The sequence below is a fragment of the Malaclemys terrapin genome, chromosome 9, assembly GCF_027887155.1.
Source record: "Malaclemys terrapin pileata isolate rMalTer1 chromosome 9, rMalTer1.hap1, whole genome shotgun sequence".
Lineage (NCBI taxonomy): Eukaryota > Metazoa > Chordata > Testudines > Emydidae > Malaclemys > Malaclemys terrapin.
In genome coordinates, this window is record NC_071513.1 from 84,776,616 (window position 1) to 84,795,641 (window position 19,026).

The 19,026-nt window shown below is 47.8% G+C and overlaps 1 protein-coding gene across 5 annotated transcripts in view; it reads left to right on the plus strand.

The window, feature by feature from the left end:
• SMC4 (structural maintenance of chromosomes 4) overlaps positions 1-19,026 on the plus strand; it is a 103,097-nt gene that overhangs the window by 57,333 nt on the left and 26,738 nt on the right. For all 5 annotated transcript variants that reach the window (XM_054040383.1, XM_054040385.1, XM_054040388.1 and 2 more), the window contains 3 exons: positions 3,656-3,820; positions 4,931-5,164; positions 18,590-18,775. In XM_054040383.1, coding sequence (XP_053896358.1) covers positions 3,656-3,820; positions 4,931-5,164; positions 18,590-18,775 — 585 coding nt within the window. The remainder of the gene's footprint in view (positions 1-3,655; positions 3,821-4,930; positions 5,165-18,589; positions 18,776-19,026) is intronic.

Sequence of the window (19,026 nt, forward strand, 5' to 3'; positions counted from 1 at the left end):
CTGGACGCAAGGTGGCTCACTTCTGGCACTACAAATTTTGTGTTTCTCCTACAGCTGTGAATATTATCTCCAGTAAGTAAGTGTAAGAAGTTGCACTTCCTTGTAAATAGCTATCTGTGATATCATTGACTTATTCAGGAGAAACAGACTCCTGATTTCAGTTATTGGGACAAGTTGCCAGTAGAGCCACACACAGCAAAGAGGGTACAGAAGGGCTTAACACTGCCACCATTCATTAGAAGTTTGTTAGTTTATAGCTGTTAAGAGCAGAACTCCTGGTTTCACATGAATTCCAAATGTGACATAACTGTGAGGGTGGACTTAACTTAGGCTGCTTATTCCATATAATAATGTTGTTAAGAATAATTTTAAAAAATCATGCTGCTGAAGTAACAACCTCTTCAGGCAGCTATTCTGCAGCTGGTGTTGTCCCCTCCAGGGCTAATATACAAAATTACCCAAATTTTAGGGCAGTGATAGCTGTGAAAAGGAAGAAAAGGGGGTGTGTTGGCCAAAATTATATATTTCTAAAGGATCAGGACTACTGTTCTGTGATGCAGATCACCAGTTTAGCATCTGGACTGCTGTTCCTTCACAGGGGTATCTAGGGAACTGCTAGGTCTTCCTCAAATGTATGTCAGTGTGGATCCTATGATAGTGCACAAGTGCCCTGTGCCTCCTTATGTTCCCATACAAGGGTATAAAGAGTTGTATGGCTGCTGCCCTCCCTCATTTCCCTCTTGCCGCCCATAGTAGCATGAGAGAACACAGTGAATGTCTGACCCTCTAGTCCTTAGCTCTGGCTAAATCCTTCAAGAACCCTTAAAAACCCCTCAGAATTTTATTTCACCTCGAGAAGACCAGAGAGCTCAGCCCATCTGAGCTGGCTTCTGATGGTTGGATCCGCCTGTATAGGGTATTTCAACATAGTGGTCTCTAAGCCTGCTCTTAAGCTTCAAGCCCTGTCCTTCTTGCGTTAGTCTAATCCTGTTAAAGGATGGGCATAAGAGATGCTTTGAATGCCAGTTGTTTTCTTTTAGGACTGGCAAGTCACAGAATGCTCAACAAAAGCATTACTTGTTGAAGCAATCAGTGACTGTCTCCTCAAATAAGGGATAGATGGATAAGAGAGCCCACAAAATACCACCAGACAAGGCACTCTCAGATGTTATGTCCAGCAGACATGTAATGCCCAGAACCATTGGCACCAAACATAAGGGCAGAGACACCAGATGGAACTCCGTGCCTTCCCACAAGAAAAGACCACACAAGGACTCCAGGGAGAAAGCGACTAAACCCCAAATGAAATTGAATACTAGTAACAAGGAGCCTTTTACCTTCACAGCACCAAGTAAACTTTCTGCGGCACCACCCCCATTGTATCGATAATGTGTTGATACCTTTAGCAGAGTCACTGATACTATAGGATATGTCATTTGAGAAATCCAGAATTATCTCTGTACCGACACAGTTCTCAGCACCAGTGAGGACCCTGTGACCAAGAGCACCATATACCTGGTCTCTGCCCCTCGAGAAAATGTACTTCTCCTCTCTATCCCTAAGGCACATGTTCTCTTCTCCTTTGAGCAGAGAATCTTCTTCCCTGAGATCTGTGGCCAAGCATGCCGAAGGTCTTGGTGGTGCTCATGATAGTGCTGAGCTCTAACTACATTAGAAATCGTATTGGATTGGCCATCATCAAACAAGCCAGCCATATTCATACAGCATGTCAGTTGTATGACTTACTGAGATCAACCTTCACACACTTCCAGGAGTAGATCTCTGTCTCATTCCAGGAGGAGATAAAAATTACACTTCCCAGTGGCATGCCAGGACAAACCATCCACCAACCCTTAAAAGGAAGAAACAGCATCAGGAGAAGAAGCAACAACATTCTGCTTCACCATCCAAAGACTTTTCTTCCTTGTCACCTGATGAAGTGGTGGCCAGGATACCAGCACCAGATTTTCAGTCATTTCAATAACTAGTTATGAGAACTGCAGACCCTCTAGAAATAGACATATCTGTCATAAGATAAATCTTTTATGTTACTCAACTTATTGGCGACTTCCGGCCCAGACAAATCACCTTTCCAATAAATAGACTGCTTGACCTGCTTGGACCCTATGGTAAATACCTGCCACAATACCACCTACCATAAAAAGTGTGGAGAAGCAATACGAAGTCCCTCCAAAAAGGTTTCAGTACTACTGTGGCCATTCCAACCCAGGCTCCTTGGTTGTTTCAGCAGTTCAGGAGAAATCAAAATTGAACAAAAGTACCCCAAAGGACAAGGACTCAAAGGAACTTGACCTTTTCAAGAGCAAATCCTACTTCTCCACCCCCCTCCACCTCAGGGGGCAAATTACCCTAGGCTCGTCTAGCTAAATATAATTTTTTTGAACTAAGAGAAAGTGAAATCCTTTCTGGCAAAGTTGCCACCTTAGAACAGAAAAGAACTGAAAGATAAGCAGGGGGGCAACTTAATGACCAAAACAACCTTCAAGCAACAACGGACTCTTCAGACACGATGACTGGATCCATGGCCACAGCAGTGACAAAGAAAAGGGCTTGATGGATTAAGGCATTGGGCATTCAATGAGATGTGCAAATCACAATAAAAGTCCTTTGAAGAGATGGATTTACTCAGTGAGCATACCATTCTGTTTCTTAAGATTCTAAGGAAGTGGTCCCCAAACTGTTGGGCATGCCCCTGTACCAGCCCCCATGGCGGGGTTAGGAAGGAGTGCCACCCAGCCCCGCTCGGCTCCGGGCCTGTCCACAGTTCCACTCCAGGCCCTGCTCCCAGCCTTGGCCACTGGCTCCCAGTCATGGTTCCAACCCACTCCCAGCAGCAGCCACAGCCCTTATCCTAGCTGGGGAGGGAGGGAACAGGGTTAAGGGGGTGCATGACGTAAAAAGTTTGGGGACCACTGCTCTAAGGCTACATTGTACTCGTTAGGGATATACACCTGGAACCTGTATCACAAACCATACCATTATCAGCTCCAGAGAAAACAGTCTTATGGGAGACAGCCGAATTATTCTCCTAAGACGCAGCCCAAGTACAACAGGAGACACCAATCTGCCTCCTTTTCAGTCATTCTTACAGTCCTATCATGTACGTTTCCTTTCTTTGAAGGGAGGACCAATCTGAAACTCCATCGAAGTAATGTGCGTGTGTGTTTTGTTCAGAATTTTGTTTCGATTAGTGCTTGAGAAGTCTCTGACTGGAACTGAGTGAGGCTTCTGGGAGGTGATACTATTAAAAGCTTGACAATCAGCTGAAATCCAAAGAGATGAGAAGGAGCCTCAGCCCAAATTCTAGAGTGCTGGTCTCCTGCAAAATAGCAATTTAGAGGGTGAAACGAAAAAACTTTTGTTCTTGCTCATTTACATAAAGCAATGTTAGTGAATAAAACTGTCCTTTAGAGATACTTTATATATGTACTTCATCACTGAAGCAGGGAGATATTTGCAATCCTGAAGGTAGATGTAGTAGATAATCTCAGCGTGATGTCAGGGCTCATAGATGTTTACATTTCCTCAGGTTTCCCTCATTGTTCATAGCATAAGAAGGCAAAGCTTAAAGATAAAATAAACTTTCCTTTTTGTATCAGTTAAGGAAGAAATTTTTAATTTTTTCCATTAACAGGTTGAACAATTTAAACGTGTACCCAGCAACAGTGAGACAACTATCAGTGAAGCATCATCTAAGAAAGAAGTTCTTGAAAAGGAAAAAGAGCGAGAAGAAGAAAAATTAAAACAAGTTATGGATAGCCTTAAACAGGAAACACAAGGACTTCAGAAAGAGAAAGAGGTTTGAAACATTTGATGTCCATAAGCTTAGACTAATTTGTTAACTTTTACATTAATATGAGTTAGATGGTTCAAAGATATTTCACGGGAGCTATTTTGTACAGGAATATTGCTCTCTCAGGCACTAGCTTCAAATATAGAGCAGGCTGGAAAATGGAATTTCCATTCTGTGGGAAATTCTCACGTTTCAAGATTTGTTTTTGTTCTGAATCGGAACAAAAAGGAAATTCTAAAAAATGTCACTTTGAAACCATTGACTCACTTTGTTTCAATAATGCTGAAAATTATTGTAGTCAAAATTAAACATTTTACCATACCAAAATGAATTGTTTTAACTTTCTGCTATTAAATGTAATTGAGATAGACCTGTTTCTATGATATGTATGGATTTCAGCTAAACTGTATTTTCCAGCAGAAAACTCTTCTGTCAAAGTATTTGAAGAGAGCTGGTCAAAAAAATTTCAGCACCTAATTAATACTACAGTAATTAGCTAGTATTCTGTAATTTTTGTTTAAAACTTGTCTGGGTGTGAAGTTGGCTTTATGCTATATAATCTTTGTACTCTTTCTTGTATTTGAAAACCTCCATGCAGTTTGTCTGTTTAATTCATGAAGAGCATCTATCTCTTTAAGTTTTTTTTTGTTTGTTTTTTTTTGTTTTTTGTTTTGTTTTGTTTTTTTTGCCAGTTGAGTAACTGGAATAAAGCTGGTATGGAAAAACAACAGTGGCTTCCACATCACTCTGATTTAATTAGAGCAAAATGCCTTACTTCACTTTAGTACATTACTGGACCCAATTCCAAGATGCGATGGGAATGGATATCTAGCAGTGATTGTGGTTTATATGTTCTTCCTGATTGTCATCAAAATTCACAATTCAGATTTCTACTATGACAATAGGGTACCAGTTTTTATTTAACTGAGCCCATTTATGCCAAATTCACCATATCTTTCTGTTCAAGAGATTAAGAGCCTGCCACCTCTCCTCTGCTGCTGCTTCTCACTCAGCTATACATATAATATATTACCTTACGCAGCTCAGTCATCCCCCCCAGTTTTCAGTTTTTTTATTTTAATTATTTCTAATGTAATGTACTGTCCATTTCTACAGGGCAAAGAAAAAGAACTTATGGAGTTCAGCAAAACAGTGAATGAAGCACGTTCTAAGATGGATGTAGCCCAATCGGAACTTGATATCTACCTCAGTCACCATAATACAGCGGTGTCTCAGTTAAATAAAACAAAAGAGGCTCTAAAGACAGCTTCAGGAACCCTTAAGGAAAGGATAGTTGGTATCAAAGAGCTAAATACAAAATTACCTCAAGCTGAACAGGAACTAAAGCAGGTTAGACTTAAGTTTCATATTTCATTTAAGAATCATTGATTCAGAAGCTGTTTCATTTTTATGATGTAGTCCAGAGGTGGGCAACCTATGGCCCACGGGCCACATCCGGCGCGCAGGACAGTCCTTCTCGGCCACAGAGGCTAGCTCCAGGCCCCTCCCCCATTGTCCTGCCTCCCCCGCAGCCATTCCGCCACATGGGTAGCAATCTGGGCGGCAGGGTTACACACTCCTGACGGACAGTGCGGCGCCGTGTCTGGCTCCTGCTGGGCAGCATGGCTGCCAGATATGCTGCTCTGAGCAGCATGGTAAGGGGGGCAGGAGTGGGGAGGCTGGATAAGGGGCAGGGAGTCCCGAGGGGCAGTTGGATGGGGCAGAGGTTCTGGGGGGTGGTCAGGGGACGGGGGGGGAGGGGGCGCTGGATAAGCGTCCAGTTCCAGTGGGGCCTGGCAGGGACAGGGATGTGGATAGGGGTCACGGGAAGGGGTGGGGGAGGTTGGATAGGGGTGGGATCCTGGGGGGCCTGTCAAGGGGCAGGGGTGTGGATAGGGGTCAGAGCAGTCAGGGGACTGGGAACAGCGGGGTTGGATAGGCGTTGCAGTCGAGGGGGTGGTTAGGGGACAAGGAGCAGCGGGGGTTGGATGGGTCGGGGCAGTCAGGAGGTGGAAAGTGGGAGGGAGTGGATAGGGGGCAGGGGCCAGGCTATTTGGAGAGGCACAGCCTTCCTACCCAGCCCTTCATACAGTTTTGCAACCCCAATGTGGCCCTCGGGCCAAAAAGTTTGCCCACCCCTTATGTTGTGTCTCTATACATATATTTAAGTTTAGTTGCACTCTGAAAAACGTGGAAATAGATCCCATCATAATCGATAGATCTTTGTACTCCCTACACACACTGAGTCATATTTGTTTAATTTAGTAGCAAAAGTTTCTTTAACTACTATTAAAACTTAAGAGCCAATGCAGCTATGGGAAAATGAGCTGTAGTCTCCTATGGGTTGTGCTTCTTCTAGTGCTTGCTCATGTCCATTCCATGTTAGGTGTGCATGCATTGTGTGCACCATTGCTGGAGATTGTTCCTTTAGTGGCACCTGTTGTGCTGGCTCTAGCACTCTCTGGTGATGTGCACTTATGTGCTGATAGAAGGGGCACCACTGGCCCTGCACTCTCTCAGTTCCTTCTAACCGCCCGTAATGGTTGCTGGAACAACTCCTCTTACTTCAGCAAGACATTTTCAATGTTTTTTCTTCTCTGTATCTTAGTTACTTAGTCTTAGTATAGTTGTACTGTAAATATTTTAAATAGTACTAGTGTAGCTAGTTAGAACCCCTCCCTTATCGTTGAGGGACTTCCTTTGCCCCTGGGGCCTGGCATGCCCCAGTCCCCAGGCTTCACACCTTCTGCCTCCTGTGGCAAGCCTATGCGGGTGAGTGACCTGCACTCCAGTTGTCTGAAGTGTCTGAGGGAGACTCACATGAGAGCGCTCTGTCTAATTTGTCAGGACTTTAAGCCTCGTACAAAGGATGACAGAGAGCAAACTGAAAGCTATCCTAATTGAAGCTGCTCTTGGCTCCGAAGGAGGTCTAAGTAACTCAGATTCAGCACCAAGCACTTCTCCCTCGATGCAAAGTGCTCCTGTGGTACCACATGCAACCCAGCACCATGCTCCATCTCTGATGCTGAGGAAGAAGCATAAAAAGCAGCACACCGATAGAAAGGCAAGCAAAGCCAAGGCAGTGGAATAGAACTCAACTTAGACCACTTCTCTACCTCCAGTCCTGTGGCAGCACCATTGAGTCCGATGCAAGATTTCCTTCCAACATTGGGAAATCATCAAGGTGCCAGTGAAATTGTGGTGCCTTCAACTCCAGAGGCCTTTTCAGTGGCCAGGGACTTATCGTTCCCGGTACCACTGTCTCCGATGGGACAACTGCCAGCTCCAATAAGCACAAGCAGGAGAGAGCATGGTGCTCTGAGCTCCATCCCAGCACTGAAATCTTCAGTACCTTCTAAGTGCAAGCCGACCCTCCTTTCCTCTAAGGTCATCTCCGGTCCACCATTGGTCCACAGGCCCTCGGCACCAAACAACAGAAGTGAGGGGAGGGGTACCGCTCCCCTGTGCTCACCTCAGGAGGACTCGTGGTCTGAACCAGAGGTGGAGCCCTACACTCAACCCAAGAGCCACCACCAGTACCTATCCTATGTGTTTCAGAACCTCGGTGTGGGTCCCCCTGCCAGTACCTGGACAGTGGCCTATGCAATGGCCATTCTGGAATGCATGGGGGTTTCCCCCTGGTAGCTGGTCTGGTCTATCTTCTCACCAATCAAACTTGATTGCTTCTGAGAGGAGTGCCCCAGCTCCACTGGGTACTGGACCACTCTGGTACCAAACCCGATACCGATACGCAGGATCTGGACCCCAGGAAGGTAATTTAGGCTGAAGAAGAGGAAGGCCTCTGGTACAGGCCTCTTCTTCCTCTTCCCCAGACAAGGCCATCTGGGGACCAACTGGCTCGCTGACACAAGATGACTTCAGAGTCCATCAGGAGTTTCTGAAGCAGATAGGTCTAACCTGAGGCTAAAGATTGAGGAGCTCAAAGAATCCTTCCATAGCTTCATTGACATTCTGGCTGCAGCAGCACCATCTAAGGTGGGCCCTACCCATTAACGAGGCGGTAAATGGGTCCAGTCAAAGCCCTCTGGCAGACCCCATCTTCTCTCTCTCCCTCCCTCTGCCTTTGAAGGGGGCAGAGAAGAAATATTATGTGCCAGCCAACAGATATGAGTACCTATACTGTTATACCCCTCCTGAGTTCCTAGTTGTATCGGCGGCCAATGAGAGGGATTGACAGGGCCAAACAAGTGCTACCCCCAAACAGAAGGATGCAAAGAAACTCTATCTGTTTGGGAGGAAGGTTTATTCCACAAGTGGTCTTCAGCTACTTATCTCAAACCAGCAAGCCCTGCTGGGGAGATACAATTACAACTTGTGGGATTCCTTGTCCAAATTTAAAGACTCCATGCCTCAGGACTCAAGGCAGGAATTCTCTGCCCTCTTAGAGGAGGGGTAAGAATGTTGCAAGAGCCTCTCTCCAGGCATCACTCGACTTAGCTGACACAGCAGCCAGGCTGATGGCCGCTGCAGTGTCCATGAGGTGATGCTCTTGGCTACAGTCCTTGGGGTGACCTCAAGAGGTCCAGCAGCTAATCCAGGACCTCCCTTTCGAAGACTCCTTGTCGAAGATTCCAAGGTCTGAAAGGCTCAAGGGCTACCCTCAGGTCCTTGGGCCTCTATGCTCCGTCCATTGCAAGGAAGCACTTCTGGCCTCAACGACCAGCCCGTTTCTCGACTTCACCACTGAGATAGGATCTGTACAAAAGGCAGAGGTTACAAGCATTGTCAGTCACTCCCATCCTCACTGCTGAGGTCGCATAGATACTCCAGTGGATGCAAACATGCCTTTTGAGGGTGCTATACCAGTTCCCACCTTGGATCCTGACCTCCCCTTTGTTTTTGGACTGACTTTCCCACATCAACCTGGCATGGTCCCACATTAAATTGTACCGCTGGGTGCTAAATACAGTGGTGGACAGTTATATCCTTCAGTTCTCAGCCACCCCTCCTCTCCCACTGCCATCCCTATCCCTCTTCAGGGACCCTTCTCACGAGCAGTTCCTAGATCAGAAGGTGCAGATCCTCCTGCAGGTGCGGCCTGTGGAAGAGGTACCTCAAAGATTGAGAGGGGAAGGGGTTTTACTCCCAATATTTCCTAATCCCAAAGGCCAACGGGGGTCTTCGACCCATCCTGGACATGCATCGCTTCAACGGGTTATTTCAAGAAACTGAGGTGGTTCTTCGAGTGATTGCTCCTGTGTATTCCACAGTAGGTGTGCATGCTCGCCACGTGCACCGGTGCCAGAAGTTTTTCCCTTAGCAGTACCCGTAGTGGGGGAGCACCCCTGCGACCCCTGGAGTGGCGCCTCTATATCACGCTATATGGGGAGCTGCACACTCCCCCCACCACCACCACCCTCAGTTCCTTCTTGCCGCCAGTGAAGATAGTCGGAACGTTGTGCTCCAGCTCTGCTGCAGCGCTTCTAGCCTTAATAGTACAAGTCTTCTTAGTAGTCTGATTCTCTAGTTAGTTGCCTGGCTCGGGGCATGCCTCATGCCCCAGGCTTCAAGTCGTGCGACTCCTGTCGCAGTTCTATGCCCAGAAGCGACCCACACACTCAGTGTCTTCGCTGTCTGGGCGAGACTCACACATAAGTGAGCGTTGTAAAATTTGCAGATCGTTCAAACCAAGAACGAAATGTGAAAGGGATATTCGTCTCTGGGCCCTATTAATGGAGTTGGCATGGCACCGACACGCCGACCCGACTCAACCAGTCGGCACCGCTCCCCCGCTAAGAAGCAAGGGAAGACTCAGCGGCGCCGAGAGAAGGACAGAGGTGAGGCTGCACCCGAGTTGGGCAGCCCACAATCCCCCTCGGGACCCAGACTTCTGACTCGTGCTGAGCGGAGTAGTCCGGTCCCGTCCACGCGTGCCTCTCTTGTGATGAGAATACCGTCAACGCCGGAGGTAGCTAAGGCACCACGTGACATCCTTGCCCTTCCAGGGCCAGGCACACGGCCCAAGACAGCCCCTCGCTCCCGAGGGAAGCCACCGCTGGGAGCTCATCAACCCTCCCCGGTCCAGCATAGTCCCTGCTCCGAGGATGAGGTGCCTACCCATTCGGCGAGGCCATCTCATAGCCCACATCAGACTTCCACTCCGTTGGCCGATTCGCCTGAGAGGGAGTCCTGAGGATCCTCCACTACCCGGAGGGGTCTCAGGCACCGAGACGAGTCGTCGACGCTCCCCTTCCTACCGGAGTCATAGGAGCAGGTGTCGTAGCCATGGTCGCCGTGAGGAATCTGGAAGCAGTACCTCTGACGGGTACAGGTCGTCTTCATCGAAATCTAAATCTGGAGGCCGGCACCAGCACGGCCATGGATGCTCCCGTCACTCAAACGGCACCGTGCACTCTTCAGCGACTCTGGCTTTGGCACCCAGCCGCCCATCCCCGGGCTGCGCCGTCCCGCATGATCAAGTGGCTCTGCTAGGTCCCCAAGTGGGGCACTGGCAAAGGGCACCCTGGCAAGGGCAGTGGTGTCAGTGAGCACCTTGGCCCCAACTACCAGCACCGGCAAGACCCTGTTCGGTGGCTGGGGCATCGCAGGTACATTCGACGGCCCCACCTCGGCACCGCGAAAAGTCAACCGGCACCGCACCCAGGCTCGGACTTGGGGGTGGAACCACCGGTACCGCCTGATGCCCTGGGGCAGATCCGGTCCCATCACTGGCACCGGAGGAATCCATTGCGGTGTCACCACCCGCCTTGCAGGAAGATTTTAAGGCTCACCAGGAGCCCCTTAGGCGGGTCACCTCAAATCTCCAGCTCCAGGCTGAGGATATGGAGGAGCCGTCAGACACGTTGCTCAATGTCTTGGCCACCCTTTGGTGGAGAGGTAGGGCCACACAGCCCGGTGCCAAGGAGGACAATATCTTGACTTTGCTTTGGCAAACCCTGGCATCCTTGGCGCCTATTTCTAAAAAGGCGGAGAGAAAGTACTTTGTGCCAGCAAAGGGGCATGAATATTTGTACTGTCATCCGGCACCCAACTCTCTGGTGGTGGAGTCTGTAATCCACCGAGAGAGGCCTGGCCAACCCATGCCCACCCCCAGGGATAAAGACGCCAGGAGACTGGATACCTTCGGCAGGAAGGTTTATTCATCAGCGAGCTTCCAGCTCAGGGTGGCAAATCACCATGCCCTCCTGAACCGGTATGATTTTAACTTGTGGGGGTCTCTGCCAAAGTTTGAACCTCTTCTTCAGGAAAAGGACAAGAAGGAGTTCAGAGCTTTGGTCGACAAAGGCACTGCGAAAGCGGCCCTCCAAGAGGCTTCAGACACGGCAGATACAGCAGCCTGTTCGATGGCCTTTGTCCACGGAGTCCCAGTCCCTCATGCGGGACTTGCCTTTCGACAGGAAGGCCCTGTTTGCAGATCAGTCAGACACCTGTCTACACGGGATGAAGGACTCCCGCACCACCCTGCAAACTCTGGGCCTATATGTCCCACCACTAAGGACAAACCCAGGCCACAGACCTCGGTTCCTCCAGCTAGAGGCAGCTATGAGCCCCCGCCTAAGAGGCTGAGGGAGCAGAGATGCAGGTCCCAGCACCTGTCCCGCTCAGCCCTGCGACCTGGGCCCGCCAAGGGCAAGAGGCAGGGGAAGAGGGGGGCCACCGGGCCTGTTGCCAGGGAAGCCCCCCAGTTAATAAAGTTTGTGTTCTGCAACCGTTTATCTGCCTTCCGAGTGCAGTGGTCCTGTATAACGTTGGACCAGTAGGTCCTCAGCACCATTTTCAAGGGCTACATGGTGCAGTTCATTTCGGCCCCCCTCCAACACCCTCTGCCCCTGGAGGTCCCCGGGGGCCCGGAGCATGCCCTCCTTCTAGACCAGGAGGTGACGTGCCTCCTAACCCTGGGCGCGGTGGAGAATGTACCTCTGGAATTCCAGGGCAGAGTTTTTAACTACCCGATATTTCCTGATCTCAAAGGCAAAAGATGGGCTCAGGCCCATCCTCGACCTGCGGAACCTCAACCAGTTTATGGTCCATTACAAGTTCCGTATGGTTTCCCTGGCCTCTATTATTCCGTCCCTAGACCTGGGGGATTGGTTCGCAGCCCTGGACCTCTAGGATGCGTATTTCCACATACATATTTTCGAGGATCACAGGCACTTCCTCCGCTTCCTGGTGGGACGGGACCACTACCAGTTTACGGTCCTTCCCTTTGGCCTCGCCACCTGGACAGATTCGAGACGCTCAAAAGCCTCATAGCCTCAGTCACGGCCTTCCCCGTGACGATGGCAAAGGTGTGCCTTCAACTCTTGGGCCACATGGCAGCATGCACCTCCGTGGTACGACATGCCAGGCTCAGAATGAAGCCTCTCCAACTCTGGCTGGCCTCCCAATATTCCCAGGCCAGGGATGGCCTGGACAAGGTTGTCAAGTTACCTCCCAACGTAGTGGCCAACATGCAATGGTGGTCCCTCCCGGGCAACATGTTACAAGGGATCCCCTTCCGAGAGACCTCTCCCTCACTAGATCTGGTGTCGGACGCCTCGGACCTGGGGTAGGGAGCCCATGCGGGGAGCTTCCAAACCCGGGGCAGATGGTCGACCTCAGAATTGTCCCTGCACATAAACGTCAGGGAACTCAGGGCTGTGCGCCTGGCATGCATAGCTTTCAGCTGGCACATACGGGGAAAGATGGTCAGAGTCCTCACGGACAATACGGGCGTGATGTATTACATCAACAGACAAGGGGGCATGCGCTCCTTGGAAGCCCTGGACCTATGGGAATTCTGCATAGCCCACGATATCTCTCTGAGGGCTTTTCACTTATCTGGCACGCGCAATACGCGAGCCGATCGTCTCAGCAGGGTCTTCTCCCACCTGAACGAGTGGTCATTCCACTGGGAAGTCACTCGGCAACTCTTCCGAGAGTGGGGACCTCTTTGCTACCGCTCAGAATCGTCTCAGCCCCCAGTTCTGCTCCAGGTCAGGGGCAGAAAAGGGGGCGATCTCAGACGCATTCCTCCTCCAGTGGTACGTCCAACTGTTCTATGCCTTTCCACCATTTCCACTGATCGACAAGGTCCTGCAGAAGGTAAAGGCAGACAAGTCAAGGGTCATATTCATAGCCCCGGATTGGGCCCGCCAGTATTGGTACGGGACCCTCCCGCAACTGTTAGCGGCCCTCCCTTGGAGGCTGCCGCTTCACCCGGATCTCCTCTCCCAGGAGAGGGGATGCCTCCTCCATCCCAACCTAGCCGCGCTTCACTTGGCAGCGTTGCTGCTCCATGGTTAAATGAGGAGGAGTGAAGGTGTTCGCAGGATGTCCAGAGAATTCTGCTGGAGAGCAGAAAACCGTCCACACAACTGACATACCTGGCCAAATGGGTTAGGTTTTCTAGGTAGGCGGGGGAGCAGGGCGCTTCCCCATCATCTGCATCCCTCCAACTTATTCTAGATTACCTCCTGTCCCTTAGGACCCAAGGTCTAGCTCCGGCCTCCATTAGGGTACATTTAGCGAGCATTTCAGCTTTTCACCCTCCGGTGCAGGATCACTCGTTTTTTTTTTTTTCCCATGAGATGACCTCTCACTTTTTGAAGGGACTAGACCGTACGTTTCCATACGCCAGGGCCACGGTCCCGCAATGGGATCTGAACCTAGTGCTATCCCGCCTCACAGGTCCTCCCTTTGAGCCCTTGGCCACATGTTCATGGTTCCACCTGTCCTGGAAAGTGGCTTTCTTGGTGGCTATCACCTCAGCCCGTCGGGTCTCGGAGCTTAGGGCCTTGACCTCGGAACCCCCGTATACAGTCTTCCATAGGGATATGGTCCAGCTTCGCCCACACCCTGCATTTCTCCCCAACGTGGTCTCTGCCTTTCATATGGATCAGGACATTTTCCCACCGGTACTCTGTCCTAAGCCCCATTCCTCCACCGAGGAGCACTGTCTACACACGCTAGACGTACGTAGGGCACTGGCCTTTTACCGTGACAGGACCAGGCCATTCAGGAAATCCTCACAACTGTTCGTTGTGTCAGCCGAGCGTATGAGAGGGCAACCGGTCTCTACCCAGCACCTTTCCTGCTGGATCACCTCGTGCATACGCACGTGTTACAACTTGGCTGGGGTTCACCTGCCTCCTATCGTAAAGGCCCATTCTACGAGAGCTCAAGCCTCATCGGCCGCCTATGTAGCCCATGTCCCTATCCAGGGCATATGTAGGGCTGACACATGGTCCTCTGTCCACACTTTTTCCTTGGTACTCCGTCCCGATAACCTTTAAACTCCTGCCCATCTTCATCAGATATAGCTTGGAGTCACCTACTGTGGAATACACAGGAGCAATCACTCAAAGAAGAAAGGACAGTTACCTGTGTTCCGTAACTGGCGTTCTTCAAGATGTGTTGCTCCTATCTATTCCACACCCCGCCCTCCTTCCCCTCTGTCAGAGTTGTCTGGCAAGAAGGAACTGGCGGGGGGAGGGGAGTGCGCAGCTCCCCTTATTGCGTGATATAGAGCCGCCATTCCAGGGGTCGCAGCGGTGCTCCTCCACTACGGGTACTGCTAAGAGGAAAAACTTCCAGCACCGGTGCACGTGGCGAGCACACACACCTACTGTGGAATAGACCGGACTCTGGGTCAGTAATGGTAGGCATTCCCTTTGTCGTTCTCAATTGCCCACCTCAATTGCCTCAGAGCTCAGAGCAATCCACTTGGCTTGCCAAGTCTTCCTTCCCCACATCGCAGGCAAGGTAGTTCAAGGGCTATGGACAACACCATGGTCATGTTCTACATCAATAAGCAGGGGGCAGCATGCTCCTCTGCCCTCTGTCAGGAGGCCATCCATCTATTGGAATTCTGCGTGAAGCACTCCACCCACCTTGAGGCTTCACATCTTCCGGGAGCCTGGAACACCCTGGCAGATCATCCAAGCAGATCCTTCTCCTCTCACCATGAGTGGTCCCTTCAACCAGAGGTCACCAGGTTAATCTTCCAAAGGTCAGGATGTGCCCAGGAAGACTTGTTCTTGACCAAGCAGAACAGGAAATGCCATCAGTTTTACTCACTGTGCGGGCACAGCCTGGGCTCCTTTTTCAATGCCTTCTTGCTTCCATGGACAGAGCTCCTACTCTACATATTTCCTCCAGTTCCTCTAGTTCACACGGTCATTCTGAAAATCAAGCTGGACAAGGGGAGAATTATTCTTATAGCCCTGCCATGGCCACGCCAACACTGGTTCGGCATGGTGCTAGACTTATCAGTAGCACTACCACTACCATTTTTTTTGCAAGACCACGGCCATTTACTCTACTCAGGCCTGAGGTTCCTTCACCTGACTGCATGGAATTTACATGGCTGAACCGAGAGGAGCAAGTCTGTTCAGACTAAGTTCAACAGGTCTTACTGGGTAGGAGGAAGCCATCCACTAGGGCTACCTACCTTGCTAAGTGGGCAATAGGTCAGTTTTCTCTCACAAGATGATGACAATTTGCTTTCTTAAAGAGTTGGAGAGACTTTACCCTCAGGTTCACAATCCAATTCCTCCATGGAACTTAAACCTGGTACTATTGAAACTTGCAGGCCCTCCCTTTGAACCGCTATGGTTGTGCCCTCTGCTGCTGCTTTCCTGGAAGGTCGCTGTTCTGGTAGCAATTACCTCAGCCAGAAGGATCTCTGAAATCAGGACCCTTACATGACAGCACCGTACACAGTGTTCTTTAAGGACAAGGTCCCACTGTGCCCACATCCAGCCTTCCTGCTATTAGGAACCAGGCCATTTTCCTGTGTGTCTTCGTCCCGAAGTCTCACAAGAATTCAGAAGAGCGACAACTTCACTCGTTGGGTGTTAGGCGTGCCCTCACCTTGACATCGAGAAGACTAAACCATTCTGCAGATCCACATAACTCTTTGTGGCAGCAGCAAAGAGGATGAAAGGCCTACCAGTTTCAGCCCAGAGAATCTCATCCTGGATAACCTCTTGTATTTGGGCATGCTATGAAAGGTGAATGTCTCACTTCTGGCCATCTTGACCGCTCACTTCATGAGAGCTCAGGCCTCTTAAGTAGTATTTCCAACCAGAGGTTATCCACAATGAGATTCTATGGGCTGAAACCAGTAAGCCTTTCATCATCTCTGCTGTTGCCACAAAGAGTTTTACTTCAAAAGTAAAATTGAAGAAAAAAGCATGACTGCACATTCATATGTATTCATTTACACCTAACACAATTTTATTATTCCTAAATACAATTTTTCATGTGTCAAATACACTTGTTCTCATTAAGGGCTAAGTCAATACAAAATTTTGGAGTTGTGAAACATCTTGTTTTCTTTTTTAACCTGAGAACCTAGTTAATACATAAGCCTTCCTTCTCAAACCACCAAACAGAAATTTACCCAGAGCTTGAGAAACAACTTATTAGGTCCTAAACAAACACGAAACATTTTAACCCAAAGGGTAACTTTCAAAAAAAAGCCCACCCCTTCTAGATAATTTATCTTTATTCTCGGCCTAAATGTAAATTCAGAAAGTTTATTAAAACACTATTATTGTTGTAGCTGTGTTGGTCCGAGGATATTAGAGAGACAAGGTGTGTGAAGTAATAACTTCTGTTGATGAGAGACAAGCTTTCGAACTTACAGAGCTCTTCTTCAGGTCTGGGGAATGTACTCAGACAGAATGTCTACGGTGCAATTTAAAACCCATGGCTGGCCTATGCCAGCTGACTCGGGCTAAAGGGTTGTTGCAGAGTCCTAGAGCCCAGGTTTCAGCCTGAACCCAAACATCTGCACTGCAATTAAACAGCTCCATAGCTTGAGCCCCATGAGCCCAAGTCAGCTGGCACAGGCCAGCTGCAAGTTTTTAATTGCAGCGTAGACATACCCAGAGTGACGTCACTAAATACCAGGTGGAACAGGTTGTTTAGCATAAGTTGTGAATACATATTTCAAGGAATCGTTCAAGGTAAAGTGACCCATTAACTTCCCCTTGAATGGTCCCTTGAAATGTGTGTTAACTACTTGTGCTGTTCCATCTTGTACTTAGTTGTGACGCTCTGATTACATTTCTCAGACCTGAAAAAAGAGTTCTGTATAAGCTCAAAAGTTTGTCTCTCTCTCCAACAGAAGGCGATCCCATAAAGGATATTATTACCTCACCCAGTTTGTCTCTGTTAAAACATTGTTCATTTGTTTTAGTCATTGCCTCCCAAACAGTTGCTATAGTATTGCCACTTTAACATATAATGGGACTAGACAACATTTGAAAACTACACCTCTATCCCGATATAACGCTGTCCTTGGGAGCCAAAAAATCTTACTGCGTTATAGGTGAAACCGCGTTATATCGAACTTGCTTTGATCCGCCGGAGTGCGCAGCCCCACCCGCGGGAGCACTGCTTTACCGCATTATATCCAAGTTCATGTTATATCGGGCTGCGTTATATCAGGGTAGAGGTGTACTTTGAGAACTTTTTAAATTTTGAGAAAATAATTTGTGAAAATGAAGGTGCAGGGAAAAAAGGTAGGATAATTTCCTTTATATCGGTCACCTAATAGTTCCTACTGTAGCTAACCTTGCAAAATAGTATTCACTGTATTAACCTGACTTTACATAGCTTTCCTGAAACATTCACTTATTCAGCTGACATTTTCTAAGGTTGGTCTCTGTTCAGAGTTAAACTTCTCCCATGCCTGGATGTTTTGAGTTAAAAATTCTTTAGTTTATCTAAAAGTTACCATTTATTTTCTATTTGTAAGGGGCTAAACTTGAACCTTAATATGGATGTGGTCCTCACTGAGGACTACTAACATTTTTTTGGTTGGACAGGATGGTAGAAATTAAGTGTCTAAACGTGATTGGTACCATGTGCTAAGAATTCAACAAACAATGACCTCGTACCATCTTTCTTCTTGCTCAGCTGTCAGACATGAGGGTGATTGTTGATCCAGAGAAGGGGGTTGGCAAGGGAGGGTGGTGCTCTCAAATGGTGCTAGTATAGCTTCCATGAAGGATGTTTTTATTGAACATTTAAATGTGCGCAGTAAAATGAGTCCCCAAAAATTCTTAACTATGGGAAGTAGAAAAATAATAATGTTTCTAATATACTGCTGCATTGTACAATATTCTGCAAGTTTTAGAAATTTTAGACCTTTATTTCAGCTGCAAAGAAATAACCCTTATGTAAACAAACAGAAATTTATCTCCAAACAAGCAGTGGCAAAGATTGAAACGCTTTCATCTCAGTGAAGTTTGAACTTCAACACATTTTTGGGATTACTTAAATGCTGACATTAAGCTCTGGAAATCAACAATCTTGATGTAATTTTAAGTTTGTACAACTGTTTGCACTTCTTGATTTTAATTTAAGATTTCAGTGCCATCATTAATTAACTCAGATTGCACATATGCTATATTTTCTATTTGTTTTTCTGGTTAAGGCTGGGATTTTCCAAGAAGCCTAAATGAACTCGGCATCCAGCTCCCTTAGACCCCTTGGAAAATGCCAACCTAAATATATAGCTTCTCTTAAAACTTTGTCAGAAAGTACACATTATAAAGTACAATGTATTTTTCCATTTAATTTTAGAAGTAGCTGTTTGAATAAAAAATACATTTCCATTCATTGTTTACTCAACGCTAAAGGTTTGCTATTTCTGATATCTTATGGTTGATGATTTTACTCTTTATTAACTTTTGTTATACAATCATTAATATAAGCATGCCTGAACTTTAAATACATTAGACTGCTTCTGAGATTTTCAGACATGAATATTTTCTATTAACCTTTTTTAACAATTGTTAGAAAGAGAATGAGCTTGTGAAACTTGGAAGAGAGGAAATGGACACTAAGAACCTTGTTCGAGAGCTACGTCAGAAGGTAGAAGAAGCAAAAAGTTCTTTGGCAATAAATCGCAGTCGAGGAAAGGTTCTTGATGCTCTACTTCAGCTGAAGAAATCTGGAAAAATTCCTGGAATATATGGAAGACTGGTAAAGTTTAAGAATTAATGTATCATTAACAAACAGGCTTTTATACTTTACAGGTGTCATTACTCTTATTGGAATTGTCCTAACTAAATGAACCATACAATATAATATTTTGCACTCCCATATGGACTTATATCCAAGGATCTCAAAGCATTTTACCCATTTATGTAAGCCTGTTACAATTCCCGTTAAACAGGGAGTCCAGCTCAAATACTGTGACCCTGGGGGAGACTCTCACTGAAGAAGTGAAAAAG